The sequence below is a fragment of the Panthera pardus genome, unplaced genomic scaffold, assembly GCF_024362965.1.
Source record: "Panthera pardus isolate Hobbes unplaced genomic scaffold, ASM2436296v1 HiC_scaffold_22, whole genome shotgun sequence".
NCBI lineage: Eukaryota > Metazoa > Chordata > Mammalia > Carnivora > Felidae > Panthera > Panthera pardus.
This window is the reverse complement of record NW_026526788.1, coordinates 56,586,213-56,606,419: the sequence shown is the minus strand read 5'-3', so window position 1 is coordinate 56,606,419 and position 20,207 is coordinate 56,586,213. Positions and strand designations below refer to the sequence as shown.

General features: G+C 55.3%; 1 protein-coding gene across 2 annotated transcripts; it reads left to right on the top strand.

Moving 5' to 3' along the window:
• The first annotated feature begins 4,380 nt into the window (after window positions 1-4,380).
• On the top strand, window positions 4,381-20,082 carry LOXL4 (lysyl oxidase like 4). 2 transcript variants are annotated; one of them, XM_019459067.2, is made up of 14 exons: window positions 4,381-4,660; window positions 5,200-5,378; window positions 6,261-6,466; window positions 7,846-7,884; window positions 8,029-8,248; window positions 9,086-9,269; window positions 9,451-9,605; window positions 10,318-10,485; window positions 11,543-11,705; window positions 13,944-14,187; window positions 15,271-15,386; window positions 16,068-16,204; window positions 16,572-16,683; window positions 19,015-20,082. In XM_019459067.2, the coding sequence occupies exons 1-14, from the start codon at window positions 4,381-4,383 to the stop codon at window positions 19,083-19,085; spliced, it is 2,274 nt and encodes a 757-aa protein (XP_019314612.2). In that variant the 3' UTR covers window positions 19,086-20,082. The 2 variants fall into 2 exon arrangements, with proteins under 2 accessions (XP_019314612.2, XP_019314611.2); XM_019459066.2 differs by having other exon boundaries at window positions 9,083-9,269.
• The last annotated feature ends 125 nt before the right edge of the window (window positions 20,083-20,207 follow it).

Here is a 20,207-nt window from a genome sequence, read left to right as displayed (position 1 = left end):
ATAGGGGTCCCATGGACAGTTGGCCTAGCCCCCTAGTAGCTCACCAACCTGCTTCCAGTGGAAGTGACCAAATTAGGGAGCTTGGCCCAAGGCCCGCCCGGGGTGGTGCGCCCTGGCCTGGGGTGCTTGCGTGTCTTGTTTGTGAACACGCTGAGTGTAACCATTTCTCTGCCCTCTCACCCAGGAAGGAGGCAGGGGAAGGGGCAAGGTGGGTTCCCATGTCATTCCTGTGACTTGGGGGACAAAGAGGCAGGGTGGAGCGAATCTCTTCAACTAAATAAACCAGAGCTGGCTATGCTAGGGGGTGGGGAGGCAGAGGATGAGGGTGGGCAGAGGGCTTTGACTGCCACACGCCCTGTGCCTGGATGGTAGAGCTCAGAGCCATTTGCTGGCACTGCTTCAGGTCACTGTAATCAGTGATCCCAGGGAGGGACCCCATCCCCAAAAGCCAGAGAGAAGGGCTTCAAGTGACCCTGAGGCTGGTGCCCATGAGGGCAGCACCCACCCCATGCTCTCTCCAGAACACCCTTGAGCATTTCCAGCCCATCCTAGAGGGGCCAGGTCAGGCCAGGTGCCAGAGTCCCCTGGTAGCACCTGGAGCAGGTGCCTCTCTGCTTCAAGCTGGCAAGGTCCTGGATCTGTCACTTGGTTGCACTCAGTGCTGGCACCAACCCCGGTGCCCTCACACCACGGCTGGGCCATCAATCAGCCAGCACCAGGGTGGAATTTCATTCATCTCCCTGCCTCCCTTCCTCCTTCCCCTCCTCCTCCGGCGTCCATCTCTCTTGTGGCTGAGAGCCTGGCTTCTAGAGCCTGGCTTCCTGGGTTTGAATCCCAGCTGAGCAAGTTATTTAGCTTCTCTGGGCCTCAGCTTCGCATCTATAAAGTAGAGACAAGTATTCCATGGATAGTTTTAAATGTACTCTAATAATTAATTATTATTATTAACCGCCTGCCACCACTACCACCACCTTCCTACCCTGTGCCCTTCTCCTTCGCTTGCGAAAAGAACTGCCACTTTTGAGGCTGTTTCCTTCTCTGACGGAGGTTTCCCAGCCTGGTCCTGTTCCCTGTGCTGGGCACTGGAGGAAGAGTTCCGGGGAGACACTGTGGAGGCTGGCTGTGGAGATAGGGAGCAAACACCTAGAGTGCTAGGAAGGTGAGGGCCCGGGAGGGCTCTGTGGAGGGGCAGCATTTGAGCTGGGTGTCGGAACTGAACAATCAGGGACAGAGGGAAGCGTATTCCAAATAGAACGGGCAGTGAGAGCAGAGGCTTGGGATGTGGAAGCAGAGAATGGAAGCGTATGTTTGGAGAATGGTGAGAAGGCAAGTTTGGGGTGAGCAGAAACTACAGGGGGCCCTGCAGTGGCGGGAAGGCTGGGAGGAGGGACTCTCAGTTCCTGCTTCGGCCCCATCTACCCCCCTGGGAGCTCTCCTGGCAGCAAGCCTCGCCCCGCCCCCATCCCTGGGTCCTGCAGCAGAAGCCTGTCCCCACCTCCAGGCAGGCCCCTTGGTGAGGAGGGAGCCTACCGGCCCTGGACTATGCTCAGCCTCCAGTAAGCTCTCCACGGTGCTGTGGGACATCAGCCACAAGCCACACAGCAGACCTGCCTGGCCCACCCATTGGCCCATCACTAGCAGGACCCCTGGTGCTACACCCTCATTTTATAGGTGTTGCATCTGAGTCCCAGAGAGAGGGAAGCCCCTAACTCAAGTCACATAGCCATTTGGTGGCAGAGCGAGGGCTCCCAGGGGATGGGGGCAAGGGCAGGGGGCGGGGTCATCTCTCAGGTCCGCCCCAGTGGGTCCTAACAGCTGGAGGGCCCTGAACCCAGTCCTTCTCACCCTCTCACCATCTGTGGAAGGTCCCTACCCACAGTGACTTGGGTTTGGCTCAGTCCCTAGCTGTCCACCTCCTCCTTAGGGGTGCTCAGAGGAGGCAATGGCACACCCCAAGCAGCAGAGAGCAGGCTGCTCATGGTGACAGTGGGTCAGGAGCCCCACAGGCCCCAGAGTGGGGAGTCACATGAAGAAAACAGTGTTTAAGTCTGGAAAGGAAGTGCAGGAGGGATCCCGGTGGGAAGAGACTTAGTGGTGAGGATGGAGAGGAGATAATACCCCGCCCCAGGGAGGGGAACAAGGAGAACCTGGGCTCCGAGGGAAAAGGGGCACATCTGGAGAATGTCACAAAGAAGGGTACCGGGGACTTGCTGATGACTTAGGGTGTAGCCTCCATTCCTTTATCCAAGAGGGGCTGCAACCAAGCCAGACCAATGGTTCTATAGTGGCTGTTACAGTTACTGTTGATAATAGTTACCTGTCAATGGAGAGCTTCTCTTCTGAGGGTTTAACATGTATTCATCATTCATTTAATCTGTACAAGAATCCCACCAGGTAGGTGCTATTTACGATCCCCATTTTACAGAAGCAAAACTGTGGCACTGAGAAATTAAATCACTTGCCCGAGACGACCCAGAAACTAATTGTTGGAAGTAGAATGTGAACCCAGGTGGTCTGACTCCTGGTCTGTACGTGTACACGCTGTGCAGTGTCATCCATGCGGCCGTGATATTTCCTGGTGTCACCTACATACGTAGCTGGCACTTATCTGGGCACTGGGGGCACCGTCCCCACGGAGCATCCTTCCTGAGCCCATCTAGTACACTCCTAGGAGCCCCCTCCACCCAGCTCTGGGCTCACCAAAGCAGGAGGATCAGTGGCTGAAGGGGGAGGGGTTGTGTGCAGGAAGGAGCAAGGACTGACTCCCAGCCAGACTACCAGTCTGTGGGGACAGGAGTGGCGCGGGCCCTGTGAGGCCCTCCCTGCTGAGACTGACCGGCTATGCAGTCTCCTAGTGGCAGCGGTGGCCGTGGAAGAGGGGGTCTCCCCAGAACGAGCTCTCTCAAGACTCAAGCACTGAACAGGGAGTCAAGGACCCAACGTTCTCCACCCTGTTCCAGGCCAGCCTCAACCCCTCACCAGCTGCAGAGCCTGGCAGTGGAGGAGCCTCAGCACTGGTGGCTGTGGACACTCTGGCAGCCCTAACCAGCTCTACACTTTCCCCTTTGCTCCTCTCCTACCCTGTTCCCGGGACCTAGGCTGCTAATGTATGAGGGGGAGAAGGCCAGCCCTTAACCTCAGCCCCCTCTAGGGACCCAAAGAGCACCTGACGTGACTACAGGAACCCTGTCTCTGGTGTGTGCTCACTGCCTCAAACCCTCCCGTGGCCCTTCACTTCCTACAGAATGAAGAGCAATCCTCTCGTGGTGCCCAAGGCCCTTGCTTATCTGGCCCCAGCCTGTGCCTCCACTCTTGCCCCCTCCAGGCCTCCAATACTACAGTACTGGGGAAAGAGAGGACGCTTTCTGCTCTTGCCCTCTTTCCTCTTTTACCCCCTCTTCTGTCTACCTGCAATACCCCTTTCCCCACAGAGGGAGAACTCTTATTCAGCCAACAAGGCCCTGATTAAGTATCCCCTCTCTGAGAGCCTTCCCTGCTTCCCCTTCTCTGAGCTTCATGAGAGCAGGGGGTAAGTGTTTGAGGTCTTCTCTTCTGTGTCCTGGCATCTGGCCTAATAATTGGCCTGAGGCAAGTATTCCAAAAATGTTTGTTGAATCAGTGAATCACGTGTCTAGATGGACCCCGAGATTGAGGATATCATATACTATCTTAGCTAGAGGAAGTATTAGACAATTTTTGGCTTAGTTTTGTCACTTTAGTAATAAGGAATTAGGACCTGGAGAATTTGAGACACCTGCTCAAGCCATACAGCAAATGAGTGGTAGAGGCCTGGATCCCCCTCAAATGACTGTTTCCCCTCTAGCATTCCATGTGCCTTCCATGGTGAGGGTGGCCAGGGTGCAAGAGTCGTGCCCCTGGGGTAGCTATTCTGGACCTGAGGGCACCCTGGGGACTCCCCTATGACTCAAAGGGTAGGCCACCCCTTCTACCAACATATAGGACTGTATCGAGAACAGCTAGTTACTGAGTGCTGTGTGGTAGGTTTGTGCTAAGCACTTCACCTACAGTGTTTAACACTCTCAACACTGAGACAAGGATTATTATCCCCACTTTACAGATGAGGAAATTGAGACTCAGTAAGGTTAAACTTCCTCAAGGTCACATGGACAGTGAACAGTGGGTTTAGACCAAGTTGCCTAATCTCAGAGCCCAGACTCCACCGATGCCACAACACACACATGTACATATGCGCACACACACTTGGAGGGGCCCTGCCGTCTTTTGTCCCTGACAGCCAGCAGAAGAGGCCTAGGTCAGGGGTAGAGGTGGTGATCACTGTCAGGGGTAGAGGTGGTGATCACTGTCACGTTTACTCATTCCTCAGGTGCCTTGGCCCCAGCTGCCCTTGAAGTCACCACGATGTGGTCCCTACCAGCTGCCCTCTCCCTGCTCATGCTGCTCCTGCTCCTGCTCCAGGCCCCTCCTTGCAGGCTACAGTCACTGGGCACCACAAAGCTACGGCTGGTGGGCCCAGGGAGCAGGCCAGAGGAGGGCCGCCTGGAGGTGCTGTACCAGGGCCAGTGGGGCACTGTGTGTGACGATGACTTCGCTCTCCAGGAGGCCACGGTGGCCTGCCGCCAACTGGGCTTTGAAACAGCCTTGACCTGGGCCCACAGTGCCAAGTATGGCCAAGGGGAGGGTGAGTGCCTGGTGCTGCCCAGCAGGAAGACAAGGAGATGATAGTGGGTTTCTCTCAAAGGCTGAGCATCCTGAGGCTTCAACAGACTCCTACCCATCCTTTAATACCCAGCTCAAATGACCTCGTCCATGAGGTATTTCCTGAGTGCCCTGGCTGCACGAGACCCTTGCTCCAACCCTCCCGCTCTCACCTACAGTGAGGTCACCACCACCACCACCCTACTCCATTCTTACAGAGTGACTGGCACACAGTAGGTGCTCAGCAAATGTTGAGTGAACAAATGGATGGATGAATGGGTGGATAGATCTAATCACTAAACCTACCTGGCATTTTCCAAAAACAGATTCTACAGGACCTGCTGCCAAAAGGAGGCAGCAAGTAGGGCTGTAGATACCAAGATCCCAGGAGAACCAACTCCTCTTCCCCACTTCTACTCAGGCTCTGGAAGAAGACAGTTGATAACTGTGGGGTCCTATGAGGGAGGCACAACCTGTGACTTGCTTCTCTGTCCCTAAGCATCACCCGTCTCCTTCCCACAGGACCCATCTGGCTGGACAATGTGCGCTGTATGGGCACAGAGAGCTCCCTGGACCAGTGCATGTCCAACGGCTGGGGTGTCAGTGACTGCAGTCACTCGGAGGACATTGGGGTGGTGTGTCACCCCCAGCGCCAGCGTGGCTATCTTTCTGAGAGGGTCTCCAATGCCCTTGGACCCCAGGTGAGGAGGCTATTCAGGCCCTGGCCGGAGCCAAGTGTTGGGTCACGGGATGGGTGATGAACCCGTAGGAAGAGGGAAGGGAAAAGCAGCAGAGTGGGCTGACAAGCGTCCCTGGAACCCCACATCATGTTGGCGGCCCAGAACAGGTGCATAGACAGAGGGCCCAACTTACAGCAGGGCAGGCTGGGGGTTCAGGCTGGGCCTATTGGGGATCGCTGAAGCTACTCCCCACAAGGGAGGCAGCAGGGGTGAGGGGCTGCCTCACCCACAAGGCCCGGCCACAATTGCTGCCTCTTCCCGGCACAAACAACCTCGAGCTAAAAACAGCTCAAGCCAAACAACAGGAGCAGGCAGGGCAGGTCCTGGCTCCTACCCTCCACTGCCAGGAAGCCCCAGTCTAAGGACAGCTGGCCCTGGCCCACAAATGCAGCAGGCCAGGGTGGGGTGGTCCCTATGGTCTGAGTCACCCCAGGGCCAGGGCGGGGGTCCCATGGGCCAAAGATCCTGCTGGGAGTCTCAAACAGCTGGTCCATGCCCATCCTCAGCTCTCCCCAGGGTAACACAGAGAAGGCCCCTCTGTGCCCAGTGGAAGCCTCCCAAACTCCAAGGGGCCTGACCCTGATCCCAGGGGGAGCACAGACCTGCCTGGTTCTCTCTGGAGTTGAGGAGAGGACCGTAGATAAACCAAGGTTCTCTTGTGCTCACTATGTGGCTTCGACAGATGACCTCATCTCTGGGCCTCTGTTTCCTGGTCTGTCCATTGAGAGACTGGATGGAGTGATCTCTAAGTGCTCTGAGCCCCGGCTCTCCCATGTGAAGACCTTGTAGCAGGCTCAGTGGGCACAGAAATCCTGGGGCCCACAGTGACTCTGTACCCTGCAGGGCCGGCGGCTGGAGGAGGTGCGGCTCAAGCCCATTCTCGCCAGCACCAAGCGGCATAGTCTGGTGACCGAAGGAGCAGTGGAGGTGAGGTACGAGGGACACTGGCGGCAGGTGTGTGACCAGGGCTGGACCAGGAACAACAGCAAGGTGGTGTGTGGGATGCTGGGCTTCCCCAGCGAGGCACCTGTCAACAGTCACTACTACAGGTAGGAGGACAGTTGGACGGAGAGCTGAGGGGGTCAGGGGGCTGTGGGGCAGTGGCCGAGTGCGTGCACCCACGTGTGAGCATATGTGTGTGCGTCTGTGCGTGAGAGAGACACGTATGAGTACGTGCGCATGGCTGTGACATGTGGGACCTTGCAGAGTTCAGGGAGTTGGGCAGGGTGGCGTCTGTGGCAGGACATGGCCGTGGGTGTGGGGCTGGGAGGGAAACAGTCCCGGCTGGACTTCCGGGCCTCTCAGAATAATGAGAGGGAGTGTGAGAATGAACTTGAAGAACCTGGGAAGAACCTCGGAACAGAAAAACACTCTACTTGCTAATCGTATGAAAAGAATTGACCGTAGTACAGAAAGCTTCCCAGATGAAAACAACTGAACGCAAACCTGTGTCCCTGCTTAAAAACTGGGCTTGACTGAAGATACTTACGGTGGTGCCCACAAGTATACACAGCTTGAGCTCTGGTCTCCGCTCTGCCAACTCCACGCTGTGGGCCCTCTGTAGGGCCCCCGGGGCCTCGATGAGCCAGTCCACAGGGAATTTCCTCCACTTTGATCTGAGCCAGGCTTTGACTGCTTTGCGTGTGAGCAGGACATGGGGTGGGGCAGCATTTGGGAGAGGAAACATAAAAATACTCTGTCAAAAACGTGACAGAACTGTCACAAGATTGCATCAGCCTCTAAATGGTACCAGCTCTGTGCTAGTGAAAACTAGATGTGTTTCTTGTCAAGGGCAAAAGCCCCCACCCTGCATCCGAGTGGTCGCCCCCTTGCACACCCCCAGTTGGTTTGGTGGCTCTGTCCTGTGTCTCTGTCTTACCTGGGCCTGCTCCCAAAGACCAGGCGCACGTGGCTCCGTCCCTGGGGATGACTGGGATGAGGGCCCCTGACTCCCTACTGCCTGGTAATTGCACCTCTGGGCCTGGCTGACTGGCCCAGCACCCATGAGGAGGAGGGCAGCCCTGATTATAGCCTCTGAGTGGGCAGCCCCCACCACCAAGGTCTCCAGCTTGCACCCGCCCCCCAGGACCTCTCCCCTTTTCTCAGGGCGCTCCCTCAAGGCTCCCCTTCATCTGCATGTGGGGAGAGGGTGAGCTGGGGGCTGCCCACTCAGGGGCGGTCCAGTGCCGAAGAAACCCCCATTGGGGACTAGCCGAGGTACCTTGCTGGGCCCCGCTTTTCTCCCTGGGAAATGGAGATCATCGGTGTCTGCGCAGAGACCCCGTGCCAGGGCTGAAGCTCAGCATTGACATAATGCAGCCAAGTTTACAGACAGAGTTCCAGTGCAAACTCAAGAACAGCTCTGAGGAGCCAGGGCCCAGGGGGTCTCCTGCACCCACTCCATCCCCACCTGTTTTCTCCCACCTAGGAAAATCTGGAATTTGAAGATGAAGGACCCCAAGTCTAGGTGAGGAGCAGCATCCTTAGGGGAGGGTGCAGAGGGGTGTGGCATGAAGGGGAGGGCGTGTCCCTTTCCTCCGCAGTGCCTTGGCCTCCCTGACTCCTGAGCTCCCTCAACCCCTCCCCACCCTCAGTCTCCCTTGTCTTCCAGGCTGAAGAGCCTGACACAGAAGAATTCCTTCTGGATCCACCAGGTCAACTGCCTGGGGACAGAGCCCCACATGGCCAACTGCCAGGTGCAGGTGGCTCCAGCACGGGGCAAGCTGCGGCCAGCCTGCCCGGGTGGCATGCACGCTGTGGTCAGCTGTGTGGCAGGGCCCCGCTTCCGCCCTGCGAAGGCAAAGCCTGGGCGCAAGGAATCCTGGGCAGAGGTGGGTTGGGCTGGGTTTGAGCAGGAGCCGGTGGGGAGGGGCTCTCCAGGACAGGCCAGAGGGGAGGGGAGGGGAGGGGAGGCCCGCCCCCACCGAGGAGGCATTGGTGCAGACTGGGAGGAGGACACAGCATGGTAGAAACTTGGGATTTATTTAAAAGGAACCATTTATAACCCGACCATAAATGGAAAGCTGACATCACTTGTCATGAATAGAAGGCAACCATAAAAACAGTAATTACATCGTAGCTAACACCCATTTGAGGCCCTAAGGTATTGAACCTGAGCCTGGCCCTTTGTTATAAAAAGCAACGCCTAAGTGCCGGTGAGGTGTTACAGACATGGCGGCCCCACAGTGGGATGGCCTCCTCCATGAAACAGGAGGGACCGGAGGAGTAACTTCCCCACTGTGAGTCAGCTTAATTAATGCCATGCCCCCGCGCAGCTCTCAAATCATCTCATACACCCCTTTGGGAAGCATCGACCTAGTTCAGCCCCAAAGAACAGGGAAGAAGCCAGGGCTGGACAAAAGGAAGGAACAACCCCCCGCCCCCTGCCCCAGAGATCAGGAAGGCTTGAGAAGCCCAAGAACCCCAACTCCTAAGGTTCCCTTGTTACTACTACCGCCAGTGTGGTGGTTCTTTGTCATGAAGAAAGAGCACTTGAGAAAAATGGCTTAATGGAGGTAGTATCTCTGAGCTGTCAGAGGTGGGACTGGAACTCCCTATCATGGGCTCGCCCAGCTTGAAGGGGCCCGGCCCAGGCCCCCCCGCCATGGCTCAGCCCCTGCCTGCTGCCCCCTCCTCAGCCTTCCCTGAAGCTAGTTTTCTCGCAGCAGGAGCCGAAGGTGCGCCTCCGCTCTGGGGCCCAGGTGGGTGAAGGCCGGGTGGAGGTGCTCAGGAACCACCAGTGGGGTACAGTCTGTGACCACGGATGGAACCTCATCTCCGCCAGCATTGTGTGTCGTCAGCTTGGCTTTGGCTCTGCTCGGGAGGCCCTCTTTGGGGCGCAGCTGGGCCAAGGTAGGTGAGGAGGCCTGGGGTGGGGCGGGAGGATTTGGATGTGCCGTGGCTCCATCCTTGGTGTCCAGGGCCCAGGACAGGAAGGTCTGTCTCCCTGTCTATGGAGGGGAAACCTGTAAACCCACAGGTGTGGGGTTACAGAGATGGGGCCTTGCACAGCACCTCTCCCTCTCCCCCGTAGGACTGGGGCCCATCCACCTGAGTGAGGTGCGCTGCCGGGGGTATGAGCGGACCCTCAGTGACTGCCCCTCCCTGGAAGGGTCCCAGAATGGTTGTCAACACGAGAATGATGCCGCCGTCAGGTGCAACGTCCCTAACATGGGCTTCCAGAATCAGGTGAGCTCAGACTTGGGCATGACCTCAGGCTGGGGGGATGGGAAGCCCTGAGAGAGAGCCCCAGGATACATCAGACCAGTGGGCACTTTCTCAGAGCCAGTCTGTAAAGCCCTCTCCTCGAAGTCCCCTGGCCTGGCCCACATCCCCTCAGAGATGTCCAATGGTGGCGGGCACCCTTGAGGCAGATACGCTGTCCCACCACAGCCTCTCAGGCCCCCGGTGAGGCTGCGAACGAAGGTGGCTAGGACAGAGGGCCGCAGGACTGTCAGTGCTGGGAGAGGCACTGGCAAGGCTGCGTGGGAAGGTCAGAGTTCAAGGGCCCTGCAGACGTGGATGGTGGACAAGTCACTCGCTCGTGTCTCTGATCATGGCTTTCTTCTGTAAATTGGGGTTAATTATCTCACAGGGTTATTGTGAATGGGACAATAGAGATGAAAGCCCTTTGCCATTGGCAAAGCCATCATTAATGGTAGAATTTCAGGTAAGAGGAGCACAAAAACCAGAGTAGGTGAGGCACCTGGAGTCAGGTGTCCCTTGTGGGCAGGGACATCAGACACTAGCAAAACGTCCCCAAGGAACAGAGGAGATGAACCCAGAGGAGTGTCGTGCCCAGGGCTGCACAGCGAGCTAGGCCAGGCAGATCCAGGCTGGCTGTCCTGAGCCCTCTCCTCCCGAGGCCACTGTACTCCTCACACACCTGTGACCCTTGCAGGTGCGCCTGGCCGGTGGGCGCAGCCCTGAGGAGGGTGTGGTGGAGGTGCAGGTAGAGGTGAACGGAGTCCAGCGCTGGGGGGCCGTGTGCAGCGATCACTGGGGGCTCAGCGAAGCCATGGTGGCCTGCCGACAGCTCGGCCTGGGTTTTGCCAGCCATGCAATCAAGGTAGGTTCCTGTTGTGCTTCCCAACGTCCTGTGCTACAAGTGCTAACCCTTCCTGCATTCATTCAGTGATGAATTTTTGAGTGAAACTGGGGGGCCGATGGAATGCCGGGCGCCAGGGACAGTGTGGAGAACAAGACGTAGCCCCTGCTTCATGGGACAGTCAGTAAAGTGAGGAAGGCGGTCGCCAGAAAACATTCACACAACAGACACATACTTTTGTATGTTGTCTGTAGGAAAGATGACTGGAAGTTACCGGGAGAAGGTGGGGTGGGGATAAACAGCCCACACAGAGACCCTGTGGCCCACAGAGGCTTGCCCCCATTGGGGAAATCAGGGACCAGGGCCGGAGTGGGGCTATCAAGGGCCAGTGGTGTGATATGTGAGGGAGGTGGCAGGCAAACCGTGAAGTCTGCAGTGCACGTTTCTCAAAAATCTCTTCTGTGCTGTGTGGCACACTGTTGGGGTGGAGATCAGCATGGATACAGGAAACCTAACGTGGCAGTAGCCCAGCCGAGAAGTCACGCTGGTGTGGCCCAGGCTAGTGGCCGTCCTGGGGGAAATTCAGAGAGATTCGAGAGATGCCAAGGAAAGAAAATCACAAGGCCGGGGCACGGCTGCGATGCTACCTCGTCCTCCATTGGGCCCGCCTGGCCGGTGGGGCTGCCGGGTATTCCTCACTTAGAGAACTGGGGCCAACCCTACCCACAGCCGACCGCCCAGGGCGACACGAGGCACAGTTGGAGAAACGGGGCAGGCCACCTGAGTGGGACAGGGGACAGGGCCCCCCTCTCCAATAGCTAAGGGCAGCCATGTGGAACAGGGTGGGGGCAAGGCCAGTGGCGGAAGAATCTTCCTGCCTCAGTGCAACGGAAGAAACTTCTGCTCTCGGAGGGGTGCACAGTAGCAGGAAGCGTCCCATCCCTGAAGACTTCTGAGCCGAGGCCAGACACAGCTGGGCAGGGGTGGTCCGACAGGGCTCTAGAGCACGAGCATCAGAGAGGAGAGGCTCCCAAAGCACCTCTCGGCCTCAACCGGGGGCTGCTGGCTGTTTTCTCAGGACACCTGGTACTGGCAGGGGACGCCGGGGGCCGGAGAGGTGGTGATGAGCGGCGTGCGCTGCTCAGGCACAGAGCTTGCCCTGCAGCAGTGCTCGCGGCACGGGCCGGTGCACTGCTCCCACGGTGCGGGGCGCTTCTCGGCCGGAGTTTCCTGCACAGACAGTGAGTAACATTCACAGCGCCGGTGGGACTGTTTGGTGAGCCCATGCTCCGGGAGGGCCCAAGAGCTGGTCCCAGCCCCAACCCTGGAAGGGTGGGGGGTAGGAGGGCGGGACTTGGAGCACCGGCTCTGCCATTACCGGCTGTGTGTGGCCAAGTCCCCTGTCACGTGAGGATCCAGCCCTGCCCAGCTCGTGGAGTTACTGTGAGGATTAAAACAGAGAATATGAGACAACCCCAGGATACCCAACAGTGATTTTCAATTTTCCTGTCGTGACCGTTAAAAAAAAAAATGAAACAGGATAGAAAACGAGAGAATGTGTCACACTTAGTAAGGGCAGTCATCCTGGGATTATGTACGTGTGCGCTGGGCCACGGCGTAAAATGTATTTCGTGGTGCAGCTTGTAGTAAGAAGAGTCTGAAAGCTGTTGTACGGGGAATGCCAACTGTGAGGAGCGTGCACGGCCTAAGGCTCTGCTGTGTGTCCTCCCGAGCTGTGGGGTTTGCCCAACAGGCCCAAGCCCGTTCTGAGGCATCGGTCCGTCCCCCACACCCAGATTCTCAGGGCGGCAGCATCTGTTTGACATCTGCCAACCAGGCCGATGCCAAGATAACTGTGGCCAGTCCAAAGGCTCAAGCTGGCACCAACGCGTGCAACTACTTGACTTTCTTCCCGGCCAAACTTGCATGCCAAGACAGCCTTGACCTTTGTCAGTGAGCCCTGGGGCTTCCTCTCTGTCCAGTGCACCCTCGCCTGCAATCATGTGGCACCAGAGTGGGCCATCCCAGCACTAAGGCTCACAGCACGTTGGGGGCCTGCTCCCCAGTGTGTCCCCATCCTGGGAACCCTGCACCCCCTCCCTGGTCTACTGCCTGGTGAATGCTTTGGACACTTCACAACAGCTGAGCACAGACAGGCGACCTGCTGCCTGTGGGACCATCCCTATCTCTCCTCCATGGTTTTTCTCACTCCTTTTTTCCCCTTTACCCTCTCTCCTTCTCAGTCTCTCTGAAAGCTCTCCTTCTTTCCCTCAGGAGCACGAGGGTCTGTCAGTGGGCATAGCCTGGCTTTCTCCAAAACACACCACAGGAATTTCAGGAGCATTTAGTGACAGTACAGGCATCATCTGGCAACCCAGCCAGTTCCTGCTGTCACCCTCCGTCCCCCCCCCCCCCACACACACACTGAAATAAACCAGCAGCCCCGTCTCACCAGCCTCAGCACCTAGGCTCCGCCAGGGGATGCCTCTACCAAAAATCTAAACTGTAACCCAGCTTTTGCAAGAGCAAGCATTGAGAATGGGCAACTTTTCTCTCTTGATGTTACATGGTAAAAGCTGCAGCTCTCCACATTTCTGTACAGGGAACATGTGGTTTCCAAGGGCGGGGGGTGGGGTGGGTAAGAGCCCCTGTGACAGGAAGGGAACAGGAGAGGCACTGAGCAGCCTTTCCAGCAACGGGGACTTTTATGCACAGAGAAGCACCAGAAATGTCCACGATGCCTCTGAGGAGAGAGCGCGGGATGGCCTGGTATGAATACCCAGGATAGCAATCCTGTTAGAACAGGAGCTCTGGAGGAGGCACAGGCCTAGAACTTCAGCAGAATGGACCAGAATGGCAGAGCTCAGGAGCAGGCCCAGAGATGAACCTTTCCGACCCTCCCTGCCAGTTCCTTGAAGGAACTGAGACCCAGAGGGAGTGACTGAGCTGAGGACGCCAAGCTGGAGGCAGCGGGGCTGAGGAGGGACTGTGAGCCAGGCTACACAAAGGCCCCCGGGAGCTGAGAAGCACCTGACAAAAGAAAGACTAGCTTACATCCACTGCGTGCTTACCCAACAATGACCTAAGCACGTTCCAGGTACTGGCACGATTGGCGTTATTATTATCCCTCTCTCATGGATGAGGAAGATGAGAGACAAAAGGTGAAGCAAGTCACAGAGCTGCTTAATGGTGCAGTCAGAAATTAAGCAGGATTTGAACCCAGGCAGCCTGGCTCCAAAGCCATCATGCTTAACAGTGACACTGTACCTGCTTCCCAGGCCAAGGCAATAGATCGTTCCTCTATTGCTAGAACTCCCCAGTCTTAACTCCTAAACCTCCCTACTCTTCTGGGTAGAGCTCCACTTTTCTGGTAGCTCCTCCAAGAGCTTGGTTTGGGGGCATGCCTGTCTCCCTATGCCCAAGAGCAAATTGGCCACCTTCCTACCTTTCGCACGGCGTTGTGCCTCCTGTGGCCCCAGGTGCTCCGGACCTTGTGATGAATGCCCAGCTGGTGCAGGAGACGGCTTACTTGGAGGACCGCCCGCTCAGCCAGCTGTACTGTGCCCACGAAGAGAACTGCCTGTCCCAGTCTGCCGACCTCATGGACTGGCCCTACGGGCACCGGCGCCTCTTGCGCTTCTCCTCACAGATCTACAACCTGGGCCGGGCTGACTTCCGTCCCAAGACAGGCCGCCACAGCTGGATTTGGCACCAGTGCCACAGGTTAGCGCCTGCTCCTGCCTTGGCTCTGGAGGGACAAAAAGCAGAGTCCAGGAACCAAACCAGTCTGGTCTTTCCCTGACCCCACTCACTTTCCCGGAGGGGTGTGCACTCTGGGTTAAGAGCCTTCCTTCCTAGACACCTTACTGGCTTTGCCTCCAGGAGCCACTAGGGAGCCCCAGGAGCATCTACCGGCCCTGCCAGCCGGTCACTCCCTTGCCTGTCCTGGATGTACCCCAGTTGATGGCGCTCAAAGGGTGCGTTTCCCCAGGAACGGCCAGGGGAGCAATCATTGCCAGCTGAGCTGGTCTCTGTTGGAATATTGGACAATTTCTCTACATTGGACTTTGGGCCTTGTCTTTGAAAACCACATAAGGTGGGCACTCCTAGAAACCTGGAGACCCAAAATAGACATCCCATCCAGGATGCTAGCTCTGCAGAAGAAGTTTGCTGGTTTCTGCCACAGCAGAGCAAGGCCCCCAAAGAAAAGTGTGAACACTACTAAAAGGAGACAATGGGCATTCTTTCCTGTCAGGAGTCTCCAGCCCACACAGGACAGACGATGCCTGTAACAAAGGCAGAATGGAAAAATGGTATTTTCTTGTTCAGGACACAGCAGGGTGGGGAAAGCTGAGTGGAAGGGGCAGCGACTTTGGGACTTGGCCTTGCTGAGATAATGAGCACCTTTCCCTGCAGCATGAACACAGTTGTCATTAGAACTGGATTGGAAACAATGGTAGCAATTTGGTCCCAGGCTCACAGGGAGGAGAGTGAGCCCCGCTCCTCAGCGGCTGGGCTCCTAGGCTGGTCCCTCGAAGTGTCCCTTCCTGCCGCCTCCGATCAGGCCTGGTAGCCAGGCACCAGCCTCCCGGAGGCTACCAGGGCAGCACTTACCCTCCTCACCTGGGTTAACGCCCTAGAGGGTGGGGGCAGCTGTGCCTTGCTGCCTGGCGGGGATGACGGGAAAGTAGACCCTGGGTCCCACTAATCTTGGGTTGGAAAGGGAGAAGGGCACTGACCTGCCAGCTCCTCCAGAGAGGACCCTCTCCTCTTGTTCTCAAGCTCACAGCTCTTTCCCTTCCGCAGGCACTACCACAGCATTGAGGTCTTCACCCACTATGACCTACTCACTCTCAATGGCTCCAAGGTGGCTGAGGGGCACAAGGCCAGCTTCTGCCTGGAGGACACAAATTGCCCCACAGGTATATGGTTTCCTGTCAGCATCTCCTCCTTGTGTTCTACTCCTCAGCCCCTTCAGGGTGAGGCTCCCTTCTGCCCTCAGATGAAGCCACCTCAGACACCTGGAGACTCTGGCCTGGCAACAGTCAGCACTCCAGGCAATTCAGAAAGATCGGTTTCTTACCTTCTGACATCTTAGGTGGAAGGTCCACTGCCTCTGCATTCCCGACGCACTTCGTACCGCTTCTAAATACTTAACACTATTTTGGATAGTAGTTGCAGGGCTATTTCACTTGGGCTAAGTTCTTTGAGGGCACAGATCGTCAGATTCCTACTTGCATACCCACAGTTCCCAGCCCTTAAGGACAGCATGGCAAACACTGGCTCTTCAAAGGGTTGGACGATGTATCCTTAGCATGTAGGGCTGGAACCTTCCAACCGTATTTCCTAGGCCAACAGGAATTTCCACTAGAGCATCCAAAGAAATAATCTGCCATGGATGGAGGTTTGCTAGAGCTGGGTTCATGGTTAGTAGGAAATCTGGCTCTGATAGTCATGCAAGTTATGTAACGGAATCGCAGGTCCCTAATCTGATTGCACTTGAATGGTACGAATGTCGTGAGGATTAAACAGTAACTTGAGCAGAATGCTTGGTCCTGAGCACCTATCACTGCCTCACTAACCGTCAGCGCCATTCCCCACAGGACTGCAGAAGCGCTATGCGTGTGCCAACTTTGGGGAGCAGGGAGTGACTGTCGGCTGCTGGGACACCTACCGGCATGACATTGATTGCCAGTGGGTGGACATCACAGATGTGGGCCCTGGGAATTATATCTTCCAGGTAAGGGGGTTTGGGGATTCCCCACAGGAACTCCATTTCCTGCACATATTCCAGAAGTTTCCTGAGGTCAAATGAAGGAAGAGAGTCTCACAAATAGGGTCTCCGACAGGCCTGGCACTTGAAGGAGCTCTGCTATGGGGAAAGAACACTGAATGAGGATCCAGAGGATCCTAGGTTTGAGTCTTGATTTAATGGACAATGTCAAATAGGAACAAGAGTGCCGGCCTTCTGGGTGACTGTAAGGACGAATGAAGTGAAGAACAGAAATACCCTTTGTGAGATGACAGGAAATATAAAGGATTATTCCAGCCTCCCAACTTCAGAAGCCACATCACCTGCTTTCAACTGTCCCCCTCTCTCACTCCAGGTGGTTGTGAACCCCAAATACGAGGTGGCAGAGTCTGATTTCTCTAACAACATGATGCGGTGCCGCTGCAAGTATGACGGGCACCGGGTCTGGCTGCACAACTGCCACACAGGTAAGTGCGAGCCTGTGTGGGGCCAGCATCTGTGGGCTCGGAGCCAGGGGAGGCTGCATGCATGTCTGTGTGTGACTGGACTGGGCGTGCAGAAGGTCAGGGATGGAATAGAGAGGAGTTTCCTTTGACATCTTCCCAGGTAAATTTCTAGATCCAGCTGGTCCCACCGGCAGCCTCACCCAGTAACTACTTCTGTGTCCCTCTTTGTCCTTAAGGTGGCGTGGATTATAAACTCCGTCCCCCATCTATCCGGGGGTCTTTTCTCTTACTTCAAGTCAAGATTTCTCTTTGCCAGGCCCGTTATTGTTCACTCCCCCATTCACATGGTCTTTCTTAGCTGTCCCCACCTTAAGCTGAATGCCTCACGGGCAAAAGTGGAAGTCCGCCAGCTGGGTTGCTGTCCCCAGCTGTGAGCACAGCATAGGCCACAGGGAATAGGGCTCAGCACACTTGCAACTTTGGTAGAATTGGACAGAGGAAGACGCAATGATTCAGTGGGGGACAGAGTGAGGAGGTGGTTGCTCCCCTGGTCTGTAAAGGAAAGTAGCAATCCATCTTCAAGTTATGAAATGCCTATATTTGCTATGGGGTGTTTGCATTCACACCTTTGCACATATGGGGTAAGGTGGGGCAAGACTGGTTTATTCAGTCAGCAAACATTTAAGACCCACTTCTGTGTTGAACACTATGCCAGGCACTAGGAAAATAAATAGAAGTAAAATGTGGAGCTCAGTGGTGAACAGGGTAAGCAGGCATGCAAATGGATAACCCTAATACTGAGTACTCCAAATCAGTATGAACCAATGCTGAGCAAGCATGGAGAGAAAGCAACGACCTGGGGGTGAACAAGTTTTCCCAGAGAAAGTGACATTTGAGCTGGGTTTCAAAAGGAGGGGCAGAAGTCAGGGAAGAAAGGAAGAACTGGAGAAAGAGCATAGGATTTGGCCTCGTTGGATTTGGGGACAAGGCTTCATCGGGATCTAAATCCAAGTCAAGGGGCGCCTGGGTGGCTCAGTCGGTTGAGCGCCTGACTTTGGCTCAGGTCATGATCTCACGGTTTGTGAGTTCGAGCTCCGTGTCGGGCTCTGTGCTGACAGCTCAGAGCCTGGAGCCTGCTTCAAATTCTGTGTCCCCCCCTCTCTCCACCCCACCCCTGCTTGGGCTCTCTTTCAAAAATGAATAAACATTAAAAAAAATTAAGTCTAAGTCCACCACTTTCTGTAGAGCTGTAAGACTGAAGGAAAATCTCAACCACAAAAACGTTTTCTTTGTTTTAAAATGGAGCTATATACTTCAAACCCGCTAAAGCTCTTTGCGGGCAGGGTTATGATGGTTCTTGCTAAGAGGACGACTATCCTGTGGGCTTCTGGGAACCACTGACAAATTTCAGTCAAGGGGAGCAAAAAGATCAGATTTATGTTTCAAAAGGTGAGTCTAGCAACAGATGGAAGACAGTAAGAGGAAATAGTCCAAGTATTTGAAATTGTGTGACTGGGTTGATTTTGCTGCCATTAAAGGAGACAGGGACGTGAGAGACATCGGAACTGGAACCTCAGACTGCACAGTGGAGAGCAGGCTGCTGGGGGTCCAGGCGGTGAGGGAGGAAAGAAAAATAGTGCTGTTCTGGCCACTGTGAGGGTCCCTGCAGAAAGCTAGGGCAAACCAGGTAAGAGTACAAAGGTATTTCATGAAAGGACTATTTATATAGTGTGTGAATAGGACGAAAGAATTAGATGTGAATAGGACTAAGGAAATGAGAGGATAGCAACAGTGGAAAACTGTTAACACCTTTTGGCTTGAAGGGGCACCGGAAGGAGCCAGGAGAAAGCTCGAGCTTGGGGTCAGGGGGAGCTGATGAGGCCATCACCACAGAACAGAGAAGAAATACCCCAGCCTCTCCCACCTGCCATCTGCTGATCTCCTGCTCTTGCTCCCCACTGACCTAAATCAGAGACCAGAGGCTTGGGGCCAGGGTGAGGCAGTTTCCAGGGGCCAATTCTGTAGAGCACAAAAAAATACAAAAAGGGTAGAGAAGGAATCTGGGGATGGAGGACGGGCAAAAAAGAATAACCAGCACAACCCTTTCCACTCAGTAGCCTATCCTTTCTTATGTCCATGAAACTACACGTCAGGGTCTCTTTCTACAAAATGGATTGGTGTTTGTGCCCATGAGTGACCTAATGTAAAGGGTGAGCAGGGCAGAATATGTGTGTGTGTGTGTGTGTGTGTGTGTGTGTGTGTGTGTGTGTGTGTGTGAGTGAGTGAAGCTGTTAGGGAGGGAATGAGAGCACGGTAGGGTTGGCTACTTACCTGTTCTTCTTTGGTCCACAGGAGATTCTTACCGAGCTAATGCAGAGCTCTCCCTGGAGCAGGAGCAGCGTCTCAGGAACAACCTCATTTGAGGCCATCACTGCACACTTCCGGCTGCTGCCCACACACCAGATACCTCAGCTTATTGGAGCCATGCCCTTCACAGAGCCCTAACTCAGAAGGAAAGGGGCCAGTGCCAAGTGGCACCAAGAACTGCTCAGGAAGCCCTTCGATGGCAAGATCATCAAACGAAAATGGTACTGCTCCCTCAGGATGACTCTGGGCCTGTCCCGTAAAGGCCTTTGGTCTACGGTCTGTGGCCTCTAGGCTTTGTTCAGATGAGCTGCTCTTCCACAAGGAGACCCCATCTTTCCCGGATCTTGCCCCAGTGTTCTTGGCTCAAGAGCAATCAGTTCCTTAGAGATGGGCTGTGACCCAACCCCCCATTTAAACGGTGCTTTGCAAAAGTCTTGGAGTAGAAGACGAAGGACAGAAATACACAGGAGGCAGGATTAGCTCTGCGAGAAGCTCAAAGCAACACAACTTGTGTCAAAGTCACAACTGGCAGAGAAGTTGATGAATTGAATCCCTTGTTTGATCTGCGCTCATTTACAACTCACCTGTCATTCTAAGAGTCTGCTCTAGTGCCTTTAGCTTTATCCTACTGCACATATGGGTGTTTCTAATATCCTGGAAGCTTAGGCCTCAGGCATCCCCTTATCTCCTGATGGGCCAACACCACCAATTACTGAGTGCTTGAGAAGGGGCAGGACTTGCAGAAGTGGCCAGATAGGGTCTTCCTACAGAGCAGCAAGAGAAGTCCAAGCAGAAAGGCTGCTGCGATAACATGGACCCCGGCCCCTGCCAGGGCCTCTGCCAAGGAGAAAATATGCCATACACCTGGCAGGCAATCCAATCTCCCTCAAGATCACTGTGCATCTCAGGACTTGCCTCAACTTCAGGTCTCAACCAAGTTTCTGGAGTGAACTTTGCATGGAATAAGTTAGATACACGTTAAGAGATGATCCTTACAGGTCTGATGCCCTAGTGCCAATAAAGGTTGCTCAGTATGGACAGCTACAAAGACAAGACTGGCTATATAACTCTTTGGGGTCCCCAGCCCATGAAATCTAACCTTTTCCACTCTTGCTGAGCTGGTAACTAGTACATGTGGGGCACACATACTACTCACAACAGTCCCACCACACTTCTCT